The sequence below is a fragment of the Salmo trutta genome, chromosome 38 (assembly GCF_901001165.1).
Source record: "Salmo trutta chromosome 38, fSalTru1.1, whole genome shotgun sequence".
Taxonomy (NCBI): domain Eukaryota; kingdom Metazoa; phylum Chordata; class Actinopteri; order Salmoniformes; family Salmonidae; genus Salmo; species Salmo trutta.
The window spans coordinates 11732639-11753568 of record NC_042994.1 but is presented as its reverse complement, the minus strand read 5'-3'; the positions used below and the strand labels follow the sequence as shown (position 1 = coordinate 11753568).

The 20930-nt window shown below is 42.7% G+C and overlaps 1 protein-coding gene across 1 annotated transcript; it reads right to left on the bottom strand.

Moving 5' to 3' along the window:
- Positions 1-5462: 5462 nt before the first annotated feature.
- Positions 5463-14837, bottom strand: LOC115178331 (uncharacterized). The gene is made up of 4 exons (XM_029739468.1): positions 14526-14837; positions 6836-7165; positions 6142-6320; positions 5463-5818 (listed from the first exon to the last, which is right to left on the bottom strand). The coding sequence occupies exons 1-4, from the start codon at positions 14587-14589 to the stop codon at positions 5705-5707; spliced, it is 687 nt and encodes a 228-aa protein (XP_029595328.1). The 5' UTR covers positions 14590-14837; the 3' UTR covers positions 5463-5704.
- Between the last annotated feature and the right edge of the window lie 6093 nt (positions 14838-20930).

Here is a 20930-nt window from a genome sequence, read left to right as displayed (position 1 = left end):
AACTCCCTTAAACCTGCCTGAGCACTCCTCTGACCACCCTCTGAGAGCCCCCTGTCTCCACGAAATATTGGGATTGGGATTGGCCAGCCAGGGAATCCCCAGCACCACCGGAAGCGCAGGAGAATCAATGAGGAAGAGACTAATCCGTTCCCCATGATCCCCCTGCGTTACCATGTCCAGTGGCACCGTGGCCTCCCTGACCAGTCCTGACCCTAATGGTCGGCTATCTAAGGAGTGCACGGGGAAAGGTTGGTCCAACGACACCAGGGGAATCCCTAGCCTTAATGCGAGCCCACGATCCATAAAGTTCCCAGCTGCGCCTGAATCGACTAGCGCCTTATGCTGGAAAGAGGGAGAAAACAAGGGGAAAGTTACTAAAACGAACATATGACCAACAGGGAGCTCTGGGTGAGGTTGGTGCTTACTCACCTGAGGTGAACGAGGAGTGCTCCGCCTGCCATCCCGATTCCCAGAGGAGCTCCCCCAGCACCGGTCGGTAGTGTGTCCTCTCCGACAACACTGGGTACAAGAGGAGCCTCCTCCTCCGGTTCCCCTGTACGCGGTCCCCCCTAGCTCCATAGGGATGGGAGCTGGAGGACCTGGAGGTGGAACCAACAGGGCCCTGTCTGGACGCCCGCGCGCAGCCAGCAGGTTGTCGAGACGAATGGACATGTCCATTAGTTAATCTAGTGAGAGGGTAGTGTCCCGACAGGCTAGCTCACGGCGGACGTCCTCCCGGAGGCTACACCGATAGTGGTCCATCAGGGCCCTGTCGTTCCACCTCGCTCCAGCAGCCAAGGTCCGGAACTCCAGAGCAAAGTCCTGTGCGCTCCTCGTCTCCTGCCGCAGGTGGAACAGCCGTTCACCCGCCGCCCGGCCTTCTGCTGGGTGGTCGAACACGGCCCGGAAACGGCAGGTGAACTCGGGGTAGTGATCCCTTGCCGAGTCTGGGCCATACCACACTGCGTTGGCCCACTCCAGGGCACGTCCCGTTAAGCAGGAGACGAGGACGCTTACGCTCTCCTCTCCCGAGGGAGTCGGACGAACGGTAGCCAGGTACAACTCCAACTGTAGCAGGAACCCCTGGCACCCAGCCGCCGCTCCATCGTACTCCCTGGGGAGAGCCAGGCGTAGGGCTCCGGGTCCGGACGTCGGTGGAGGGGTAGATGGTGGAGGGGGAATAGGTGCTGGGGATGCGGTAGGGAGGCCACTCCTCTCCCATCGGTCCATCCTCTCCATCATCTGGTCCATCGCTGAGCCGATTCGGTGGAGGATGGTGGTATGGTGGAGGACCCGTTCCTCCATCGATGGGAGAGGAGGGGAGGCTGCTCCTGCTGACTCCATAGCTGGTGCGGGATTCTGTCAGTAGTTGCTAGGAGTGGTGGTAGGAGTCAGGCGCAGAGAGCAGAGGTAAGGAACTTTGTGTTTATTAAATAAAACACAACACGATCGTCGCCAACACAACCGGCGTGGAAAAAATGCAAAGTGCCCAGAACAGGTGCACAGCATGCATAAAATATAACAGTAGTAGATCGCCAGCACATCCAAATACAAAACACAACCTGACGCTAAATAATCCCGCACAAACCTGGGCGGGCTAACCAGGCTTAAATAACCAAAATCAAAAGACCCAAATGAGGAACAGGTGCAAACAATAAGACATACCAAACGAAAAGAAAAAAGGGATCAGCGGCGGCTAGTAGGCCGGTGACGACGACCGCCGAGCGCCGCCCGAGCAGGCAGGGAAGCCACCTTCGGTGGGATTCGTGACACAGACGGAGAGCCAGCTTACAATTGGTCAGAATGTTTATTTACGAGAGCTCTGAATATCATACAATGTACACAGCCTTTTACACCTAACATTTGGTCATACCATATGTCATACCCCTTACGACTGCCCCTCCTCTTCTTTAACACTGTCAATGCTTATTTACAAGTCTTCTCCATCACATACATTGCTTATCATATCCTGCCCCATGTTACATAATCTACTGCAAGCCTAATGGAGACCTTCTTCCTGTTATCAGTTTCACAGTGGTCACAAGTTGTTTGCTGTCTGTTAACAGCTCCCCTTTTTCCTTGAATGTCTTGCTTACATTGCTAAATCATTAAGCTTCAACTTTTCCTACACACACACACATTAGTACCTTCATCTTATAATCACTCGGTTATACATTTTCAGGGTGAAATCATTTAGTCAAACCTTTAGTCATATAATTTTCATTACATAAACAAATTTGTGTAAAACATTTTTGGGGCATATGGAACATTTCTGGGATCTTTTATTTCAGCTCATGAAACATGGGACCAACACTTTACATGTTGCATTTATATTTTTGTTCAGTGTAAATTCAATGGTTGAAAAGATGGGGAGAGGTTTGTCTGTAATAAAGAGATGCTCTGCTTTTTTGACACCACACTCCACAGAACAAGTCCTTCAGGCTCTAGTTTAATCTTATCTTGATTATTATCCAGTTATATGGTCAAGTGCTGCAAAGAAAGACCGAGTTAAGACGCAGCTGGCCCAGAACAGAGCGGCATGTTTTGCTCTCCATTGTAATTAGAGGGCTAATATTAGTACTGTGCATGCCAGTCTCTCTTGGCTAAGAGTTGAGGAAACATTGACTGCGTCACTTCTTGTTTTTAGAAGAAACAACGTGTTGGAAATTCCAAATAGTTTGCATAGTCAACTTACACACATAACACATAACACACACCCCAACAGACATGCCACCAGTGGTCTTTTCACAGTCTCCAGGTCCAGAAAAGGGAAGCATACAGTATTATACAGAGCCATGAGTGCATGGAATTCCCTTCCATCTTATATAGCGCAAGTGAACAGCAAACCTGGTTTAAAAAAACAAATTAAGCAACACCTCACAGCACTATTCCTCTCCCCCATGTGACCTACTTGGTGTTGTGTATATACTGACATGTATGTGTAACTGATAGATGCGCACACACACACACACCATGTTAATGTTTTTAAATGTAAATCGTAAAGTCTTTTGTAAGGTCGGACCCCAGTAAAAGTAGCCGGTGCTAATGGGGATCCTAATAAATCAAATCAAACAGGACAGTGGGAATCGAATTTCAAAATTGAAACAATTTAGCAAATTTCGAGAGACAGACAATGTTTATACAACCCCCCGTTGTTGCAAACCAAACGTTAGGCTATAAGCAAGGGGAAGTAATGTCTAGATGCTTTGTACAGTGGCGATCCAGCTAATCAATTGGCTGGCTGGGCTGATGGGACAGTGGATGCCCAGGGATTTCTCAGATGGAACCGAAAACAAGATGCTCGTTTTTGCGTTATAGGTCTACCCGTGCTAAACTGGTTCTTTGTAGAGCGCGTCTCAACCAACCACAATGCTTGTTTTGACCAACCCGTTGTAGAAGACACAAAACCACATCGGCCTTAAGAATTCTGATTAAGAGTAAGATTTATACGTTCAGAAAAAGTTTGACTTTTAAGACACACTTCTCTCTCAACATGTCTCTCCATAATAAATAACTAGTAGAGTGTGTGAGAGTGGGGATACAGCCTGCGCTCCATATTCGTATGCCATGCAGGGTAGGCTCTGTGTGTTTGGTTGTTGAGTTATTCACTCACTGGTTTCTGAAGATTATGGTGTGTAAAAGAGATGCATTTATGTTCCCCTGGGGTGTTGGGTATAGTTTCGCATGTGTCTGCTGCCACCACATCAGAAGCCACTGTCACCAGCAGCACACGGAGGTCTGGCTTACAGGATATGTGTCTGTGTGACAGTAACAGAGTACTTGACTTATGGTTATGATTTTGGATATGATTGTAGAAGATAGTATGTTGAAAAAACAACTTCATGATGCTGCTCATGTATATTGACATTTTAATTGGACAATTATTAGAAAAAATTAAAACACATCTATATGTTACTCTTGGCGTTAGGCTCTGCTCCTTCGGGGTAGCTCACTGCCAGAGCATGCATTATGATAACATAATAATAAACAGTGAACAAGGTATGCTATACTAATCCCCCTGACTGAAACAAAAGCAGTGCCCAAACAGGTGGAGTCTGGGGTGGGTGGTCAGAAAGCAGACATGCAGGGCGAGTATTGCATGTTACAGCATAGCATGTCGACAAAAACACCAGTGCATAGCTTGCACGCAGCAGCCATCATGGAATGAGTGTGTATTACCTGATTGACTAAATAGACCGCCATATTACAGTAGAGTGAACCTAATTGGTGGCATGATGTCAAGCAAAGAGGCACTGAGTTTGAAGGTAGGCCTTGAAATACATCCACAGGTACACCTCCAATTGACTCAAATGATGTCAATTAGCCATGGCTTTAGAAGCTTCTAAAGCCATTACATTATTTTCTGGAATTTTCCAAGCTGTTTAAAGGCACAGTCAACTTAGTGTATGCAAACTTCTGACCCACTGGAATTGTGATTAATTGAAATAATCTGTCTGTAAACAATTGTTGGAAAAATGACTTGTGTCATGCACAAAGTAGATGTCCTAACCGACTTGCCAAAACTATAGTTTGTTAACAAGAAATTTGTGGAGTGATTGAAAAACGAGTTTTAATTAGTCCAACATAAGTGTATGTAAACTTCCGACTTCAACTGTATACAAATACAACATAAACATGAATACACAAGTTGAATATGACTATTAATTATGTATCAATATTTTGATTAAAAGGCAATAAACGGTGTGTATATGTTTCTCACCCCAAAACATATTTTACACAATAACTGGTTTTCAAAGTGGAAATAATGTTTAGGAAGTTGAAACTGACTCGTAGGCTTATATCCTGATGTACCTGATAAAGTTAAGGCAGCTAAAACATTTGTACCTATGATAAAATATAGTAAAGGTTTTAACAAACTGTTCTCATTTTAACGTTGAAGCTCTTTTGACTTTGTAGCAGACCCCATGCACAGGAACAGCTTCCTGAGTGGTCCAGTGACCTAAAAACACTACACACCACAGCCTACAGCACTGTTTCAAACTAAAACCAATATAAAACTTATGACTTGATGTACTGAAAAAAAGGTATTGGTAGGCCTCCATTGCTATAAACTTTACACCTTATGGACTAAAACAGGGATATTCAACTGGCGGCCCACGGGCCAGATCTGGCCCATTTATTAATTTAGACTGGCCCTTCGATCAATTCTTCATAAAAGATCAACATTCATAAAATATCTGCGCCAAAATCTGACGTTCAGTGCCAAAATGAAAAGCACTATAGTTATTGTCTTATTTATTGAAAAAAAAAAAAAAATGGTGAGCGAGCGTTGAGCCTTTACTTTTATTGGTGTGTGTGCATTGCATGTGGAAAATGTCCGCCCCCCCCTGAAATAAAACTTCTTTACATCTAGCACCCGTAAGAATATAGTTGAATAGCCCTGGAATATAACATTGGCTGTTCCCCTCCTTCCCGCTGGTCTTCTGTTGAAATACGAATACTTATCACATAGAGATTTTATTCACACACATAAGCATGGTATGGTGCGACACATACGTGCACACACACACACAGACAATTTACCACAAAGACTTGCATTAAGGCTAGAACTGTGAAATACAGCAGAACAGGCTTTTCAATTCTGAGAAAGTAAAGAAGCAATATTCAGAAAAAGCATTTGAAGAAGCTACTCAGTGGTCCTAGTTCCTCCGTTGGTAGAGACAGAATAGGGGTACAATTCTACCTACGATTCTACCTGTGTGTCAGGTGGACAAGTGTGTTTCCTGGCCATGTCTTCATAGACAGACTCAGGAAAGACCTGGGGTGTGGATCCTCCCTGGTTACGGCACCTCTTCACCTGTGAAACAGGAATGTTGCTTCATTCATATCTTATGCGCTACAAGCAATCATATTGTCTTATTCAACCACTTTTTAATTATTCTTGGACATTGATAAAAAAATAATGCATCTGAATTTCCCTTTGTCCATTTTAGTCACTACAATGACTGGCATTGAAAGGACATTGTGTTTTGACAGAGTTTAGAAAAAAATATAAATCTGCACACCAGTATTACGCTCTTAACATGTTTAGCAGGACGAGGACAACTTTTTGATAAAGGACAACGTTTTGACAGATACACGTGATTGACCCATCACCAAGGCAACCTTCAGCACACTCACCCGTGGAGCGACCCAGATGAGGAAAATGACAGCACACAGCAGGATGGTCAAGAGGCTGGTGATGATGATGATGATGATGATGTTTACCACGCCAGATGGGCACGGCTTCTCATTGGCTGGGTGAAAGGGGGTCAGCGTTACTGCAGTAGCTGTAGGACATGGCAGCTGTGGGGCATCGTCTATGGAAGAAATCACCAAATGGGAAAATCTAATCAGTATGCTGCAGCACTCACACAAAATAACTCTGTCGGAGACAGAATTGCATCAAAGAAAAGCCACTGAAGAACAGTGTTTCTTAACTTGTTTGTATCGGGACCAGCAAACCATGGTTGTTTATATGGAAACTAACACTCGAGAGCTGAGTAAATGAGTCTGGAACACCTGCCTGTCTATGAACCACAGATTGAGAAACACTAGTCTGGGTTCTAGATTACACAAATTTTTTCTACATGTGAAATTGACCGTTAATTCATGAGAAGAGAAACATATCACATCCCCTAGAGCCCTCAAACTCAACTCTGGACCTCGAAGCCACTCCTTATTTTCATTGTTCCCCTCTTATCAGGGACTGATATCGACCTGGGACACCAGGTGTGTGCAATTCATTATCAGGTAGAACAGAAAACCAGACGGCTCTGGACCTCGTAGGGTAAGAGTTGAATGCCCCTGCCCTAGAGTGTAATCACATACCTACCATTCACCACCACCAGAGTGGAGCCTTTGCCTTGGGTGCTAAAAATATTGAACGTGGATTTGTTGACTTTTGTGTAAACACACCAGTAGACTCCTGTGTCCTCTATGGTCAGGTTACTGACGATGATGGTCAGTTGGTCCACAGGTCCCTCAGTCTTCACTCTCTCCCAGTAGCCTTTCCTGGGGGTCAGCTTGGAGTCACGCTGGTAGTAATACAACACCTCCCTGTCCCTGTCCAGCCCAACATACAGGTACATTCCGTCCTGGTCTTTTAGAGTGGTGGAGCACTTCATGGTAAACTTCTCCCCTGTCTTCACCCAGAGAATGGCTTCTATAGAAAAGAGGTGAATGAAAAGATAAACCATGATTCAGAGAATTTGTGTAATACATAGATAAACATGTTTCTACAAAAAAAAATGTCATAGTGGAAATTCAAAGGCTGAACCCGTTTTCACCCCAAAAAGGGTTAAACACCAAAAACAAACCTCAAATTGTATTTTTTCTACATACATTTGTTTTCATGTAGGGCACTATACACTACCGTGTCATTTTAGTCTCAAAATGTTTAATACCCATCTGAAAAAACAGGTGCAAACTTTGCATCTAGTGTAAACTTTGCTCCTGGTGCAAAAAGGCTTAACAGAGCCCAAACTGGTGGAGTCTGGGGTGGGTGGTCGGAAAGCAGACATGCAGGGCGAGTACTGCATGTTACAGCATAGCATGTCGACAAAAACACCAGTGCATAGCTTGCACGCAGCAGCCATCATGGAATGAGTGTGTATTACCTGGTTGACTAAATAGACCGCCATATTACAGTAGAGTGAATCTAATTGGTTCAAGATCAGCTGATACAAATACTCTGGTTTCTGTCTGAACTTGTCTTCACTTGGTTTAGATAGAAAGCTTTCCAAACATCCAATATACTGTAAGAAATATAGCTGAACATCACCAATGCGTACCACATACACATACAGTTGATGTCGGAAGTTTACATACACTCAATTAGTATTTGGTAGCATTGCCTTTAAATTGTTTAACTTGGGTCAAACTTTTCAGGTAGCCTTCCTCAAGCTTCCCACAATAAGTTGGGTGGATTTTGGCCCATTCCTCCTGACAGAGCTGATGTAACTGAGTCAGGTTTGTAGGCCTCCTTGCTCGCACACGCTTTTTCAGCTCTGTCCACAAACTATCTATAGGATTGGGGTCATGGCTTTGTGATGGCCACTCCAATACCTTGACTTTGTTGTCCTTATGCCATTTTTCCACAACTTTGGAAGTATGCTTGGGGTCATTGTCCATTTGGAAGACCCATTTGCGACCAAGCTTTAACTTCCTGACTGATGTCTTGAGATGTTGCTTCAATATATCCACAACATTGTCCTTCCTCATGATGCGATCTATTTTGTGAAGTGCACCAGTCCCTCCTGCAGCAAAGCACCCCCACAACATGATGCTGCCACACCCATGCTTCATGTTTGGGATGGTGTTCTTCGGCTTGCAAGCCTCCCCTTTTTTCATCCAAACATAACGATGGCCATTATGGCCAAACAGTTCTATTTTTGTTTCATCAGACCAGAGGACATTTCTCCAAAGAGTACGATCTTTGTCCCCATGTGCAGTTGCAAACCGTAGTCTGGCTTTTTTATGGCGGTTTTGGAGCAGTGGCTTCTTCCTTGCTGAGCGACCTTTCAGGTTATGTCGATATAGGACTCGTTTTACTGTGGATATAGATACTTTTGTACCTGTTTCCTCCAGCATCTTCACAAGGTCCTTTGCTGTTGTTCTGGGATTGATTTGCACTTTTCGCACCAAAGTACATTCATCTCTAGGAGACAGAACACGTCTCCTTCCTGAGTGGAATGACGGCTGTGTGGTCCCATGGTGTTTATACTTGCGTACTATTGTTTGTACAGATGAACCTGGTACCTTCAGGCGTTTGGAAATTGCTCCCAAGGGTGAATCAGACTTGTTGTTGGTGCTGACATCTTCAGGACAGGAATACCGGTTTACTTAACGGAGGAATAAACACACATGTTCATCATTGGTGTCTTAACCAGAACGGGGGAAAATGCACTTTTATTTATTTTCGCACATGCGCAGTCATACATCTCTCATAGGGCATGACTGTACCAGTGTAAGAACACAACTCAACAACATATTAGTCCACATGCCAACACCCCCACTTGCTCTTATACTGTACAAGTCGTATTCAACCTAACTTTATCAACACATTTAGCTTACAGTTATTCATCTCACAAATGTCAGTTTATATTCCAAACATGTAACCCAAGAATTTTTCATTTTTGAACTTCGTTACAGGTTTAGTCAAAACATCTGCAGCCATGTCTGCCGTTGGACAATATTCAATACTTATTTTACCATCACTGAGTGCAGATCGAATGAAATGATATCTGATGTCGACATGTTTACATCTCTGACGACATACTGGGTTCTTTGACAGAGCAATTGCACCTTGGTTATCTTCAAAGATTGTTACTGGTGTACATTGACACTCACTATCCATCTCGCCCAATAACTGTACAAGGTACAAACTTTCTTGTGTAGTAGCAGCCAGTGCCATGTACTCTGCTTCACATGTAGATAAAGGTACTGTTGGCTGGTTCTTAGACCTCCATGAAATGACAGGTCCACATTTAGTTAAACTAAAACAATACCCTGTTATGCTTCGTCTGTCACTTTGATCTGCTGGCCAATCAGCATCACTATATGCTGAGGTTGAGTTTTTCCACCCCCTTTTTGTAACACAACTCCTGATTCATTGTTCCCTTCAAGTACCTCAACACATGTTTAGCTGTTATCCAGTGTTGCTCTTTTGGTTCTGATAGGTATTGTGACAGCTTGCTGACAATCCAACTGATATCCGGTCTTGTACATGTCATTACATATATCAAGCTGCCTATCACTTCACGATACCTTTTTGAATCAATAAGTTCACCATCACCATCAAAGTTTGGTTTTTGTTCACATGGTGTTGACCTTGTTTTACAGTCTGACATACCAAACCTTTCCAGTATCTTGGTTATGTACCTTGTTTGGTTCATCCTTATTTTCCCTTCACTTTGTGTAAAATCAATGCCTAGGAAATGTCCAAGCCTCCCAAGATCTTTCATCTTAAATTTTTCACGTAACATTTCTTTTACACTTGTGAGTGAGTCACTATCACTAGCAGCGATAATTAGATCATCGACCCAAATTATCAAAATTATCCTTTCTGTTGCAGTTTGTTTGTTATAAACACAGTGATCAGCTGGGTTCTGTGTAAAACCATTTTCACTAAGGTGATCATGCAACATTTTGTTCCAGTTCCTTCCTGACTGTTTCAGGCCGTACAGTGACTTGTTCAGTTTGCAGACTAGTTGCTCACCTGTATCTGACCTGACTTCAAAACCCTCTGGTTGCTCCATGTACACTTCACAGTCAATAGGAGCATGTAGATATGCTGTTTTGACATCCATCTGATGTAACTCTAAGTCATACTGAGCTGCTAGCTGCATCAAACAGCGTACTGATGTCATATTTGCAGTTGGAGAAAAAGTCTCCTTATAGTCTATTCCTGCCACTTGACTATACCCCTTTGCAACATATCTTGCCTTGTATGTCTCAGTCTCATCTGAATTGTTTTTGACCGCATAGACCCACCTGCCCCCCACTGCATTTTTACCCTCTGGCAGTGTGGTTAATGTGAATGTATCATTTTCCCTAAGGGAATCCATCTCCTCCTTCATAGCAGTAGCCCAAATCTCTGATTTTGGTGAAATCATTGCTTCTTTGAAGGTTTGTGGTGCATTGCACATTACTCTGTAGCAGTAGTCAACACTAGGTGGTATCTGGTCATCACATTTCACTTTACACTCATAGTCCTTTAAGTACTGGGGTTTCTTCCTCGCTCTGTCTGGATAGCGTGGACTCTGACCATCTGATGTCTCAATTTGCACATCTTGTGTCTCTTCTGAGTTTTGATCTGCCATCTTGGCTTTCGGCATGGGGTTTTCAAATCTCTCCCCATGAAGATCATCACTGATTTCCAAATCTGTCTGAGTTTGGTGTTCGACTACACCTTTTGTAACACACTTGACTAATCTGTTTTTAAGAACTTTCCCAGTGTCTGGGTAGTAGACTAGGTATGCTGGACTATTTTTATCATACCCGACAAAAATACCCTTTTCACATCTTGAGTCTAACTTTTTCTTGTTCTGTCTATATGCATAGCAAACAGATCCAAATTCTTTCATCTTTGAAAGATCAGGCTTTCTCCCAGTAAACATGTAGTGTGGAGTCTGTCCTACACGCTTATTGTAACACCTATTGCGAATTACTGCAGCAGTCATTACAGCATATGTCCACAAGTTCTTTGGTAGGTTGCTTTCAAGTAGCATGCATCTTGCCATTTCGAACAGTGTTCTCCAATTTCTCTCAGCCGTCCCATTTTGATGGGGTGAGTAAGGGGCTGAAGTTTCATGTCTTATGGCGTTCTTACTGAGCAGTGACTGGAACTCTTTGGCTGTGAATTCTGTGCCATTATCTGACCTGACACACTTTATTTTCCCATAAGGGGCCACATCAGCAACAAACTTCTCAGTAGCTTTTACAGTATCACTCTTTGCTTTTAGGAAATACACAAAAACTGCCCCTGAATAATCATCCGTAAATGCTAGAGTATATCTGAACCCATCTTTCGCCTCTGGCTCAATAGGGCCAGCCAAATCAGTGTGCACAAGCTCAAGAGCCGCTTTTGCTTTTTCATCAGGCTCTCTGTTTCTGCTCTGAACAAATTTTCCCTGAGTGCAGATTTCACAGTTGAGGGTAGATTTGTCAATCTTACCTGTGATTTTCATTCCCTCTGTCACATTTTCTAACTTTGACACATCCTCAAAATTACAGTGTCCAAGAATTTTGTGCCATGTGTGAATATCATAGCACCCATGACATCCATCATCATATTCATCACTTACAGTGTTAAGATAGTAAAGTCTATCGTACTCCTCGATGTCAAAAGTGGTACCGTTCTTGTGGATGAGCTTGTTACACCCCTGTCGAAAGTTGACTGAAGCTCCGTTGGCTGGCGCTGCTTTAACAGAGAAAATGTCCTGTGGAAACGACGGCACGTACAGTGCCTTCATCAGCGTTGTTTTTACCCGACGACCCGTGTTGTCTCTCAGGTAAACCTCCGCTGCACCTCTCCTCTCCGCGACACCATTCGTTCTTGTTCCGTCAGCCAGCTCCACGGAATGTTTTTCCGGTTTGAAAGTCTCGTCAAACTCCTTAAACTTCCCGATGTCCGTGACTATATGTGACGTTGCTCCCGTATCAGCCATCAGGCCTTTCTGTTTCAGTCCACTAACCTGACAGTCACTTATCCTGAATGCAAATGTGTGGCATTCAGCATCTGTTGCTTGTTTCACATTGTCTCTTCTTTTTCGTCTGCAATTTGCGTCAGTATGAGTGGAGCTCTTGCAAAAACTACACCACTTTCTCCGTTCTTTGCGCTCTCCAGTAACGGTACATTCCCGGGCCTTGTGCCCTTTCTGGCCACAGTTGAAGCAGGTTATCTCGGTCCCTTTATCTCTCCCTCTTGGCCAGCTAACTTTAATGTTACTTGCCTTCATCACGTTGTCGTCAGTGGAAATGGCGCTAAACTTCTCGGTGCTTTCATAGCTCCTCAACTTGGTTTTGAACTTGCCAAAAGTTGTCGGCTCGTCACTCTGCGTTATGTGGATGGCAAACGGCTTAAATGATTCGGGCAAACCTTTCAGAATCATTGCAATCAACAGCCCGTCACTTAAAGTCTCTTCAGCATTTCTCAGTGCTATAATAGCCGTCTCAGCACAAATTATGTAGTCCGTAACACTTTCGTCAGCGGCTTTCTGAAGAGAAGTTAGTTCAGTGTAGAGGCTAATCACACGTGGCTTCCCTTTACCTGCATAATGTTCCCTCAATATCTTCAACGCTTTTCTCCCATCATCTGCTGCTTCTCTCATTATCAGGGAAAGGCTTTTATCATCCAAAACCTGTATCAATTCGGCGTAGGCTTCTTCATTTTTCTCTCTGTCTTCTTCATCTTCATCCACGCTCAATATGGCGGCCTTTAGCCCAAGCAAACGCAAGTGCCCCAAAAACTTTGTCTCCCATAACTCGTAGTTTTTTTCATCTCCGTCGAAATATAATCTATTCCATCGGCTTCCATGTTCCCTCCTGGGCCCATAACCTGTTGGTGCTGACATCTTCAGGACAGGAATACCGGTTTACTTAACGGAGGAATAAACATTTATATTTTCTGTTTATAAACATAAATATGTTTATAAACATAAATATTTTCGCACATGCGCAGTCATACATCTCTCATAGGGCATGACTGTACCAGTGTAAGAACACAACTCAACAACATATTAGTCCACATGCCAACACTTGTGGAGGTCTACAATTCTTCTCTGAGGTCTTGGCTGATTTCTTTTGATTTTCCCATGATGTCAAGCAAAGAGGCACTGAGTTTGAAGGTAGGCCTTGAAAAACGAGTTTTAATTAGTCCAACGTAAGTGTATGTAAACTTCCGACTTCAACTGTATACAAATACAACATAAACATGAATACACAAGTTGAATATCATATGACTATTAATTATGTATCAATATTTTGATTAAAAGGCAATAAACGGTGTGTATATGTTTCTCACCCCAAAACATATTTTACACAATAACTGGTTTTCAAAGTGGAAATAATGTTTAGGAAGTTGAAACTGACTCGTAGGCTTATATCCTGATGTACCTGATAAAGTTTAGGCAGCTAAAACATTTGTACCTATGATAAAATATAATAAAGGTTTTAACAAACTGTTCTCATTTTAATGTTGAAGCTCTTTTGACTTTGTAGCAGACCCCATGCACAGGAACAGCTTCCTGAGTGGTCCAGTGACCTAAAAACACTACACACCACAGCACTGTTTCAAACTAAAACCAATATAAAACTTATGACTTGATGTACTGAAAAAAAGGTATTGGTAGGCCTCCATTGCTATAAACTTTACACCTTATGGACTAAAACAGGGATATTCAACTGGCGGCCCACGGGCCAGATCCGGCCTATTTATTAATTTAGACTGGCCCTTTGATCAATTCTTCATAAAAGATCAACATTCATAAAATATCTGCGCCAAAATCTGACGTTCAGTGCCAAAATGAAAAGCACTATAGTTATTGTCTTATTTATTGAGATAAAGAAAAAATAAATAAAATGGTGAGCGAGCGTTGAGCCTTTTCTTTTATTGGTGTGTGTGCATTGCATGTGGAAAATGTCCGCCCCCCTGAAATAAAACTTCTTTACATCTAGCACCCGTAAGAATATAGTTGAATAGCCCTGGAATATAACATTGGCTGTTCCCCTCCTTCCCGCTGGTCTTCTGTTGAAATACGAATACTTATCATATAGAGATTTTATTCACACACATAAGCATGGTATGGTGCGACACATACGTGCACACACACACAGACAATTTACCACAAAGACTTGCATTGAGGCTAGTCTTAGTCTCAAAATGTTTAATAAACAATCTGAAAAAACAGGTGCAAGCTTTGCATCTAGTGTAAACTTTGCTCCTGGTGCAAAAAGGCTTAACAGAGCCCAAACTGGTGACTCTACATTCAATGTTAGGAGAAAAAAAAAGTTAGTCTTATTACCTGCTGCTGTGGTTGATGTGCTGAGAGAGACACCGATCAACAGCAGACACCAGTGCAGTAACATCTCCAACACTTAAACCCTGGTTACTGCTGTCTCTCTGTCGGTCTGACTTTTAAAGACAGAGGAAGTGGCGTCTATGTCATCAAAGCCCCTTCTCAACCACCACTCCCTCATCAACCATCAGTATTGAACATTATACACAATATAAACAACAATCCTTAATTTAATTCTATTTTTGAGATCTAGGGTAAAAAGGCCTTGCTGAAGAGCACAACGGTGGAAAGTAGCTCATGGGATATTGAAGCCAGCAACCCTCTGGCTGCCAGTTCACTCAGTTATTGAGGAGAGACTGCCGTCTAGTGTCCAGCTAGAACAAAACAGGCAGAAAGAAAAAGGTTTTATACCCTTCCCCAGAAGAGTGTATTGACATAAGGTTATTAACATAAAATCTATTTGATTGATTAACTAACAAGACTGTTGTTCTACTGTGATAAATAAAATTATAAAAGGCTAACCGAATAACTACAACAGAAGGAAGAGACAGCTATAAATCCTATAAATTCAATGGCATACATATTGTAATTATGTAAATAATCAAAACATAATAGAAACATATGAAATCTGAATGCTACATTTAGCTTAGTTACATAACCCTACATAAGCTTTTGGGGGGGTTTTCTCTCTCAAAATATGTAACCTGTTTGCCTGACGACTCAAACTGAATTATTCCGCTGCTGTATCATTCGCTACATACTTCAGTCTGAGACTGCCATCATTGAAGTCATTTGTGATGACATCAAAATGAGAGGTGTTGTACAAAACCAAGTCATCAGCGATAGGATCATCTCTAACCAATCAGAGTATCAAAGCCAATAATGAATTTTCAAAACGGTGCTTTACTCACCTGTTCTGGCTCTGGCCCAACCCATCGGTTTGTAGGACCTATCAGATGGTCTAGAATGGATTTCCATTCTAGAATTCATCGGGGGGTTACTCAGATCCAGATTCATTGCGGAGAAAAAACTAGCGTCAGTGGGCGTGGTGTAGCGTTTGGCTGGAGCAAGGAGTTTGGGTAGCCAGGCAAGTAACCTGTAAGGTGTACGGGGATTATTTAGACCTGCAGACAGGTCTCAGGTCTCATGGCATCCACTTTGTTCATCTTTTTTTTAACGCAAAACCAAAAGGAACACAACAAGAGCTGATAATGATAGTGAACAGACATGAACTATATGCCTGTAGTGTTAGAGTCCTGATACATATTGAGCCAAAGCGTCCCAGTTTCTGTGCCGAGAGCACCTTCTCGGCACAATCAGGTAGCACAATCAGGATTCCCCAGATTAGAAAATGACAGCACACAGTAGGGTGGTGGAGACGCTGGTGATGATGCTGACCATCATAGAGGGTAGCGGGAGATGGGCACGGCTTCTTGACGGTTGGATGAAAGGGGGTCAGCGTTACCGCTGTAGCTGGAGGACATGGAAGCTGTAGGGAGATATCAACGATGGGGAAACTCCGATCAGTGCGCTTTGGCACTCATACAAGATAACTATCGGACACACAATTGTACCAAAAATAACCACTAAAGAACAGTATTTCTTAACTGTTTTTTATCCAGGACCAGCAGGCTATGGTTGCTTATTTGAAACTCATGGAAAACAGAAAGGATAATGCCGGACACTGCTGCTCATGCTCCCAGGTGATGTTTATTTATAACAACGTTTCGACCCTTAGGTCTTCATCAGACATTCATATCCCAGGTGGGGGTGGAAGGTCCTATATATTAGGGGCATTACTTAGTGACATCACTTCCTGAAACAGGAGGTAAGAATGTATAACCTAGTTTCACAGTACTAACATTCAATGTATCAAAATTTATGATCATACACAATGAATGTGATCAATATTTACAGTAATATACATACACATACAGTAATCAATTAGAATTTTTTTTAAACACAATTTGGACATTTTGAAACTATAAAAACAGTATCAAGTCAAACTGCTCTTTAACTTAAGGCCAAGAGGAGACAGTGTGTTGGGCCTGGGGATCCAGAAAGATTCCCTTTGAAGAAGTTTCGCCTTAATGTCCCTTTCCCCTGCGGGACATCTTGATCATTTCTATTCCAATGTATCTCAGAGTACTAATGGGATGTCCAGCTTGTACAAAATGAACAGCAAGCAGATGTTTTGTCCCACCTGTCCTTATATTGCTCTGGTGCTCACTGATCCGTGTCTTAAGCCTTCTACGGGTTTTAAGGCTTCTACGGGCTTTCCCTATGTAGGACAGACCACAAGGACATTTCAACATGAAAATAACATTGGTGGACACGCAGGTAATCGGGCCTTTAATAATACATATTTGTCCAGTGTGGGGGGTGGGTTAATGAGTTGCATTTATACGTGAAGCTGCTGTCATGACGTTGCCCTCTTTGGGTTTTCTATGCCCCATCCCCCTACCTCTGTCTCCCACACCCAGGCTCTGTGAGAGCGGTCGTAAATGTAATTTCTTTGTAACGATACCTACTGTTTTGTATGCTTTCTGTGAATTACTTAGTTTAGTAAATAAATGATTTTAAGACAATTGATGTATGGATGACTTAGTGAAGACTGGGTTCGTGCAGATAACCAACAATTTACGACGTTTGGAATGAGACTGACGAGGTAAATAATAAGTCATTAAAATCAGAAGGCTCATAGATCAGATATTATGATATCTGGAAAGTTATATTAGGAAAATTATGAATATTTTCCTTGGTGCCCCGACCTTCTAGTTAATTACAGTTACATGATTAATCAGCTTAATCGCGTAATAATAATTACAGAGTTATTTGATAAACATGTCTTCAGTTTAATGATGCCAAAGACACTACATTATTGGAGCCCCCGTGCGAGGAATCTAAGATAGAATTGGACTTCGCTGTGGAATTCTATATATCAATTGTGCAAACAGAATTGTACAAACAGGCTGCTATCTACACAAAGTGGTTGTGTGTGTTCCCATTGGGAGAAGCTATTTTGAGAGCCCCCGGTCGTATGTCGATAGCAATGAGGGATAAATTCCAGATTTAGTCCGTTAGGCCAAACGGTACTATTTCTGTCGGTCAATATTAACTTCTAGAGTAAGGTTAGAAATTATCAGCCGAACTAGTCTATTCGCCTACCGCACTAAGACAGTGGGCAGACCATATGCGTATCTGTATTTAAGTACCGTGTCGCTCCGGTCAACATAAACGCTAGCAAAGTAGGCCGAATGGGTTAAGGTGAGACGTCACTAGAAAACCCACCCTTTCCATTGTGAGAGGACCCTATTTTGGGGCTTGGAAGTGATATTTCTGAACAAAATAGGATGACGCTTTCATTTTTATTCAGCCTATATAAAATTGAAAAGCAGATTACATAATATACCAAGTTTATTATATACATTATGGGAATTGTAGACAGGAATTATTGGTGTGTGTGTGCTCTGGAGAAATGCCTCCGTGTTGTGACCACGGCGCATTTCGTTGTTTGCCGCGAGTTCCGGTTAAAACATCGACAAATATCGCCGAAAAGGGTTTGAACATAATACGTTATGAGTAAAACATTTCCCTTGCCAAGGGAATCCTATGTTATGCCTGAAGAATGCAAAAAGTAGGATTAGCTTGCTCGAGACACAAAGCTAACAAAAGGGAAAACAGCCATTTTGTTTTGTGCCACATTGTAATTCCTCCGCCTTGCGGAACGGAAGTCCTGGCCTGAGTACTTATGTTTCATTTCAGCGTGGGCAATCAAGGACCTCTGAAGTGTCACCAGTACTTTCCTTCAAGAAGAATTAGTCAGGTGACACTCAAGTCGTTACTTATGGTATCCAGACGGATATCAATGTCTTATTCAATTGAACTAATAAGTGAAATTGCCAGATTTACATTCTCAAGTGAATCTTTTAAATAATATCCAAATTGATGAGTTTTCTAAATGAGACATTGTAATCTTTTTTCCACATTAACCTAGATTAATAAACCTCTCAGGTTAATTAAAGTTCAAATCCCAAATAGCCTATACAGGTTTGATGTATCATTGAAATTGATCAATCAGTAAAATTTGGTTTTTGCAAAACCATTCAGTAATCCAGTACTGACAGAAGTCCCGCCCCAGCGGGAATCCCATGTGGCTTTGGCCCAAGGGAGAAGTGTACCCTAGTGGTGAAAGTTCCCAACATTTGACCTACGGTTTACACTTATGATATCCAATCAATGGAGATTGTATGGATTATCGTCTCAATCAATTTAATAAGTTAAATTGTCGAACGTACCTTTCTAGGTTCTTCCAATTAAATGAGACAACTTAAACTTTGTATATTAACCTGGATGAAGCAACCTCTCAGGTAATTCAAGTTTAATACCCAGATAGCCTACCCAGGTAGGACTAATCATTGGCATTGATTAGTTAATTCAATTTGCTTTTGCAAATTCATTCATGTCCATCTTCCACATTACTGGTACAGTACTGATGGTTCGTCAACATCTATAAGTAGATTGAACTTGTCTTTGCAGCCTCCAATGAATTCCAAACCCAAACTTTGGAAAATTAGGAAAAACATTTTTCCTCTAAATTTTTCTAATAATGTGCAAGCTATCAAAGGAGGTGGTCACCACTCCTCCGCTAATTAGTGAACCTCCACCCATAAAAGGATTGATCTCTGACCTTAGCAGCGATACCAACCCTAATAATGCCATTAGTGGGAAAGCAGACAAAGCTTTCCAAAATCAACCATCGGGCGCAGGCCTCGTAAAGGTTCTCTCCAGACTAGCTCTGATGTCTTGCCATCCGAGATTGGCATCTGTCCAATACCACAGTGCACAGCTGAAGCACGAGCAGGTAACGGTAGACATAAAGGGACAGGTGGAGAGAACCGGGAAACCAATGACAAATGCAGAAAAGGGAAAAATTCTGCTAGCTATGGAACTGCGCTTGAAAACGGAACAATTAAATGTAATTGCAAAAACGTATGACGATGAACAAGCACAAGCTCGTCAACAAAATCATCTTCTACAGGAACAAAATCATATGCTACAGGAACAACTCGATTTAGCCAAAACTAAATACGATGATGTCCACGCCAAACTAGATAAATCTGAAGAGTTATCTACAAACAGGAGCGCTCAACTTGATAACCTGCATGCAGTTTTGTTGAACGTTACTCAAAGTAACACGGTTCTACTCGAAGCGCTGCAGACCAAAGACGATCAGTTAATGAACACAATGACAAAGTTAGATGACAAATCAGCAGAACTCATTGAAGTCGCTGACCAAATGAATGATGAGAGAACTCAGGTGATGAAGACGGAAATATTGATTTCTAAGCAAGCGGAGGAAATCTCATCACTGAATCTCTCGCTCCGTACTCAAGACCTCTATCTGCAAACCATGACAGATAAGTTTGAGACCGAAAGGAGCAGGTGTGACACTCACGTGTCCAAAATCGGTACTCTAAGCGCTCAAGTGGACTCTGCAATGCAGCAGAATACCACCCTTAGGTACCATCTGGAGGAAATCCAGAATGGTCACGCTCTACAGCGCGACTACCCATCCAAGCAACCGGAGCCCTGTACTCACAGGAGTGAAGACAATAGGTTTCAGACCTTGCCTCCCTCATGTGTCCCTCAGTCTTCTGCTCTTGGCCCTTCGGCACTGAGTAATATGGCGCCTCTTGGCCAACAACAACAAGCCTTGGCTTCTCCTCTTGGCCTTTCGGCCCCAATTTCTCCACAGGAGGAAGTCAACCCTCTCTGCCCGCTTGGCGCGGAATACCTTGACAAACTCGTCAAGAATTTACCCACCTTTGACCCCGTTCCAGGTCAGCCAAACGATACTGAGACGTTCCTAGCTGACATAGAGGACGCGTTGGATGGCTACCCGAACGCTACGGGTTCTGACAGGGTTTACCTGTTGAAGCGAACGTCGAATAGACACGTGACAAGGTTAATTCGTCTACAACAGCAACACGTGCTAAATGACTACGCTAAACTTGCCACAGCTTTGAAATTAGAATTCAGTGGTTCTGCGACTCGCAAACACGATAGCTCACTGGCTAACACCGTCAAACAAGCTCGGAACGAACACCCACAAGCTTATAACATAGGCTTCGTTCAGCTTACTTTGGCCTACTCTCTGAAACAGGAATGGAAAAGCTGTTACCATTCAAACAAATGTTTCTGTCGAACATGTATCCCACCTTCATTACCTACTTGGGCCCTGCCGCCCACGTTGGCTTGCTTATCTTACAACTCAGAGAGCTTGCAAGCACAGCTTTTGAGGCATCAAAAGTTCACAACGCTAAGAGCCCTGACCACTCGGTATTGAAGTTTGACCAGGAGCACTCACTCCAGTTAGAGGGTGCATTATCAGGTATTGGAGCGTTGAGA

Coding starts and splice junctions, on each gene's coding strand:
- LOC115178331 (XM_029739468.1), bottom strand. CDS start 14,589: ATGTTACTGCACTGGTGTCTGCTGTTGATCGGTGTCTCTCTCAGCACA. Junction 7,166..14,525: donor CACATCAACCACAGCAGCAG/GTAATAAGACTA, acceptor TCTTTTCTATAG/AAGCCATTCTCTGGGTGAAG. Junction 6,321..6,835: donor CACTCTGGTGGTGGTGAATG/GTAGGTATGTGA, acceptor TTTCTTCCATAG/ACGATGCCCCACAGCTGCCA.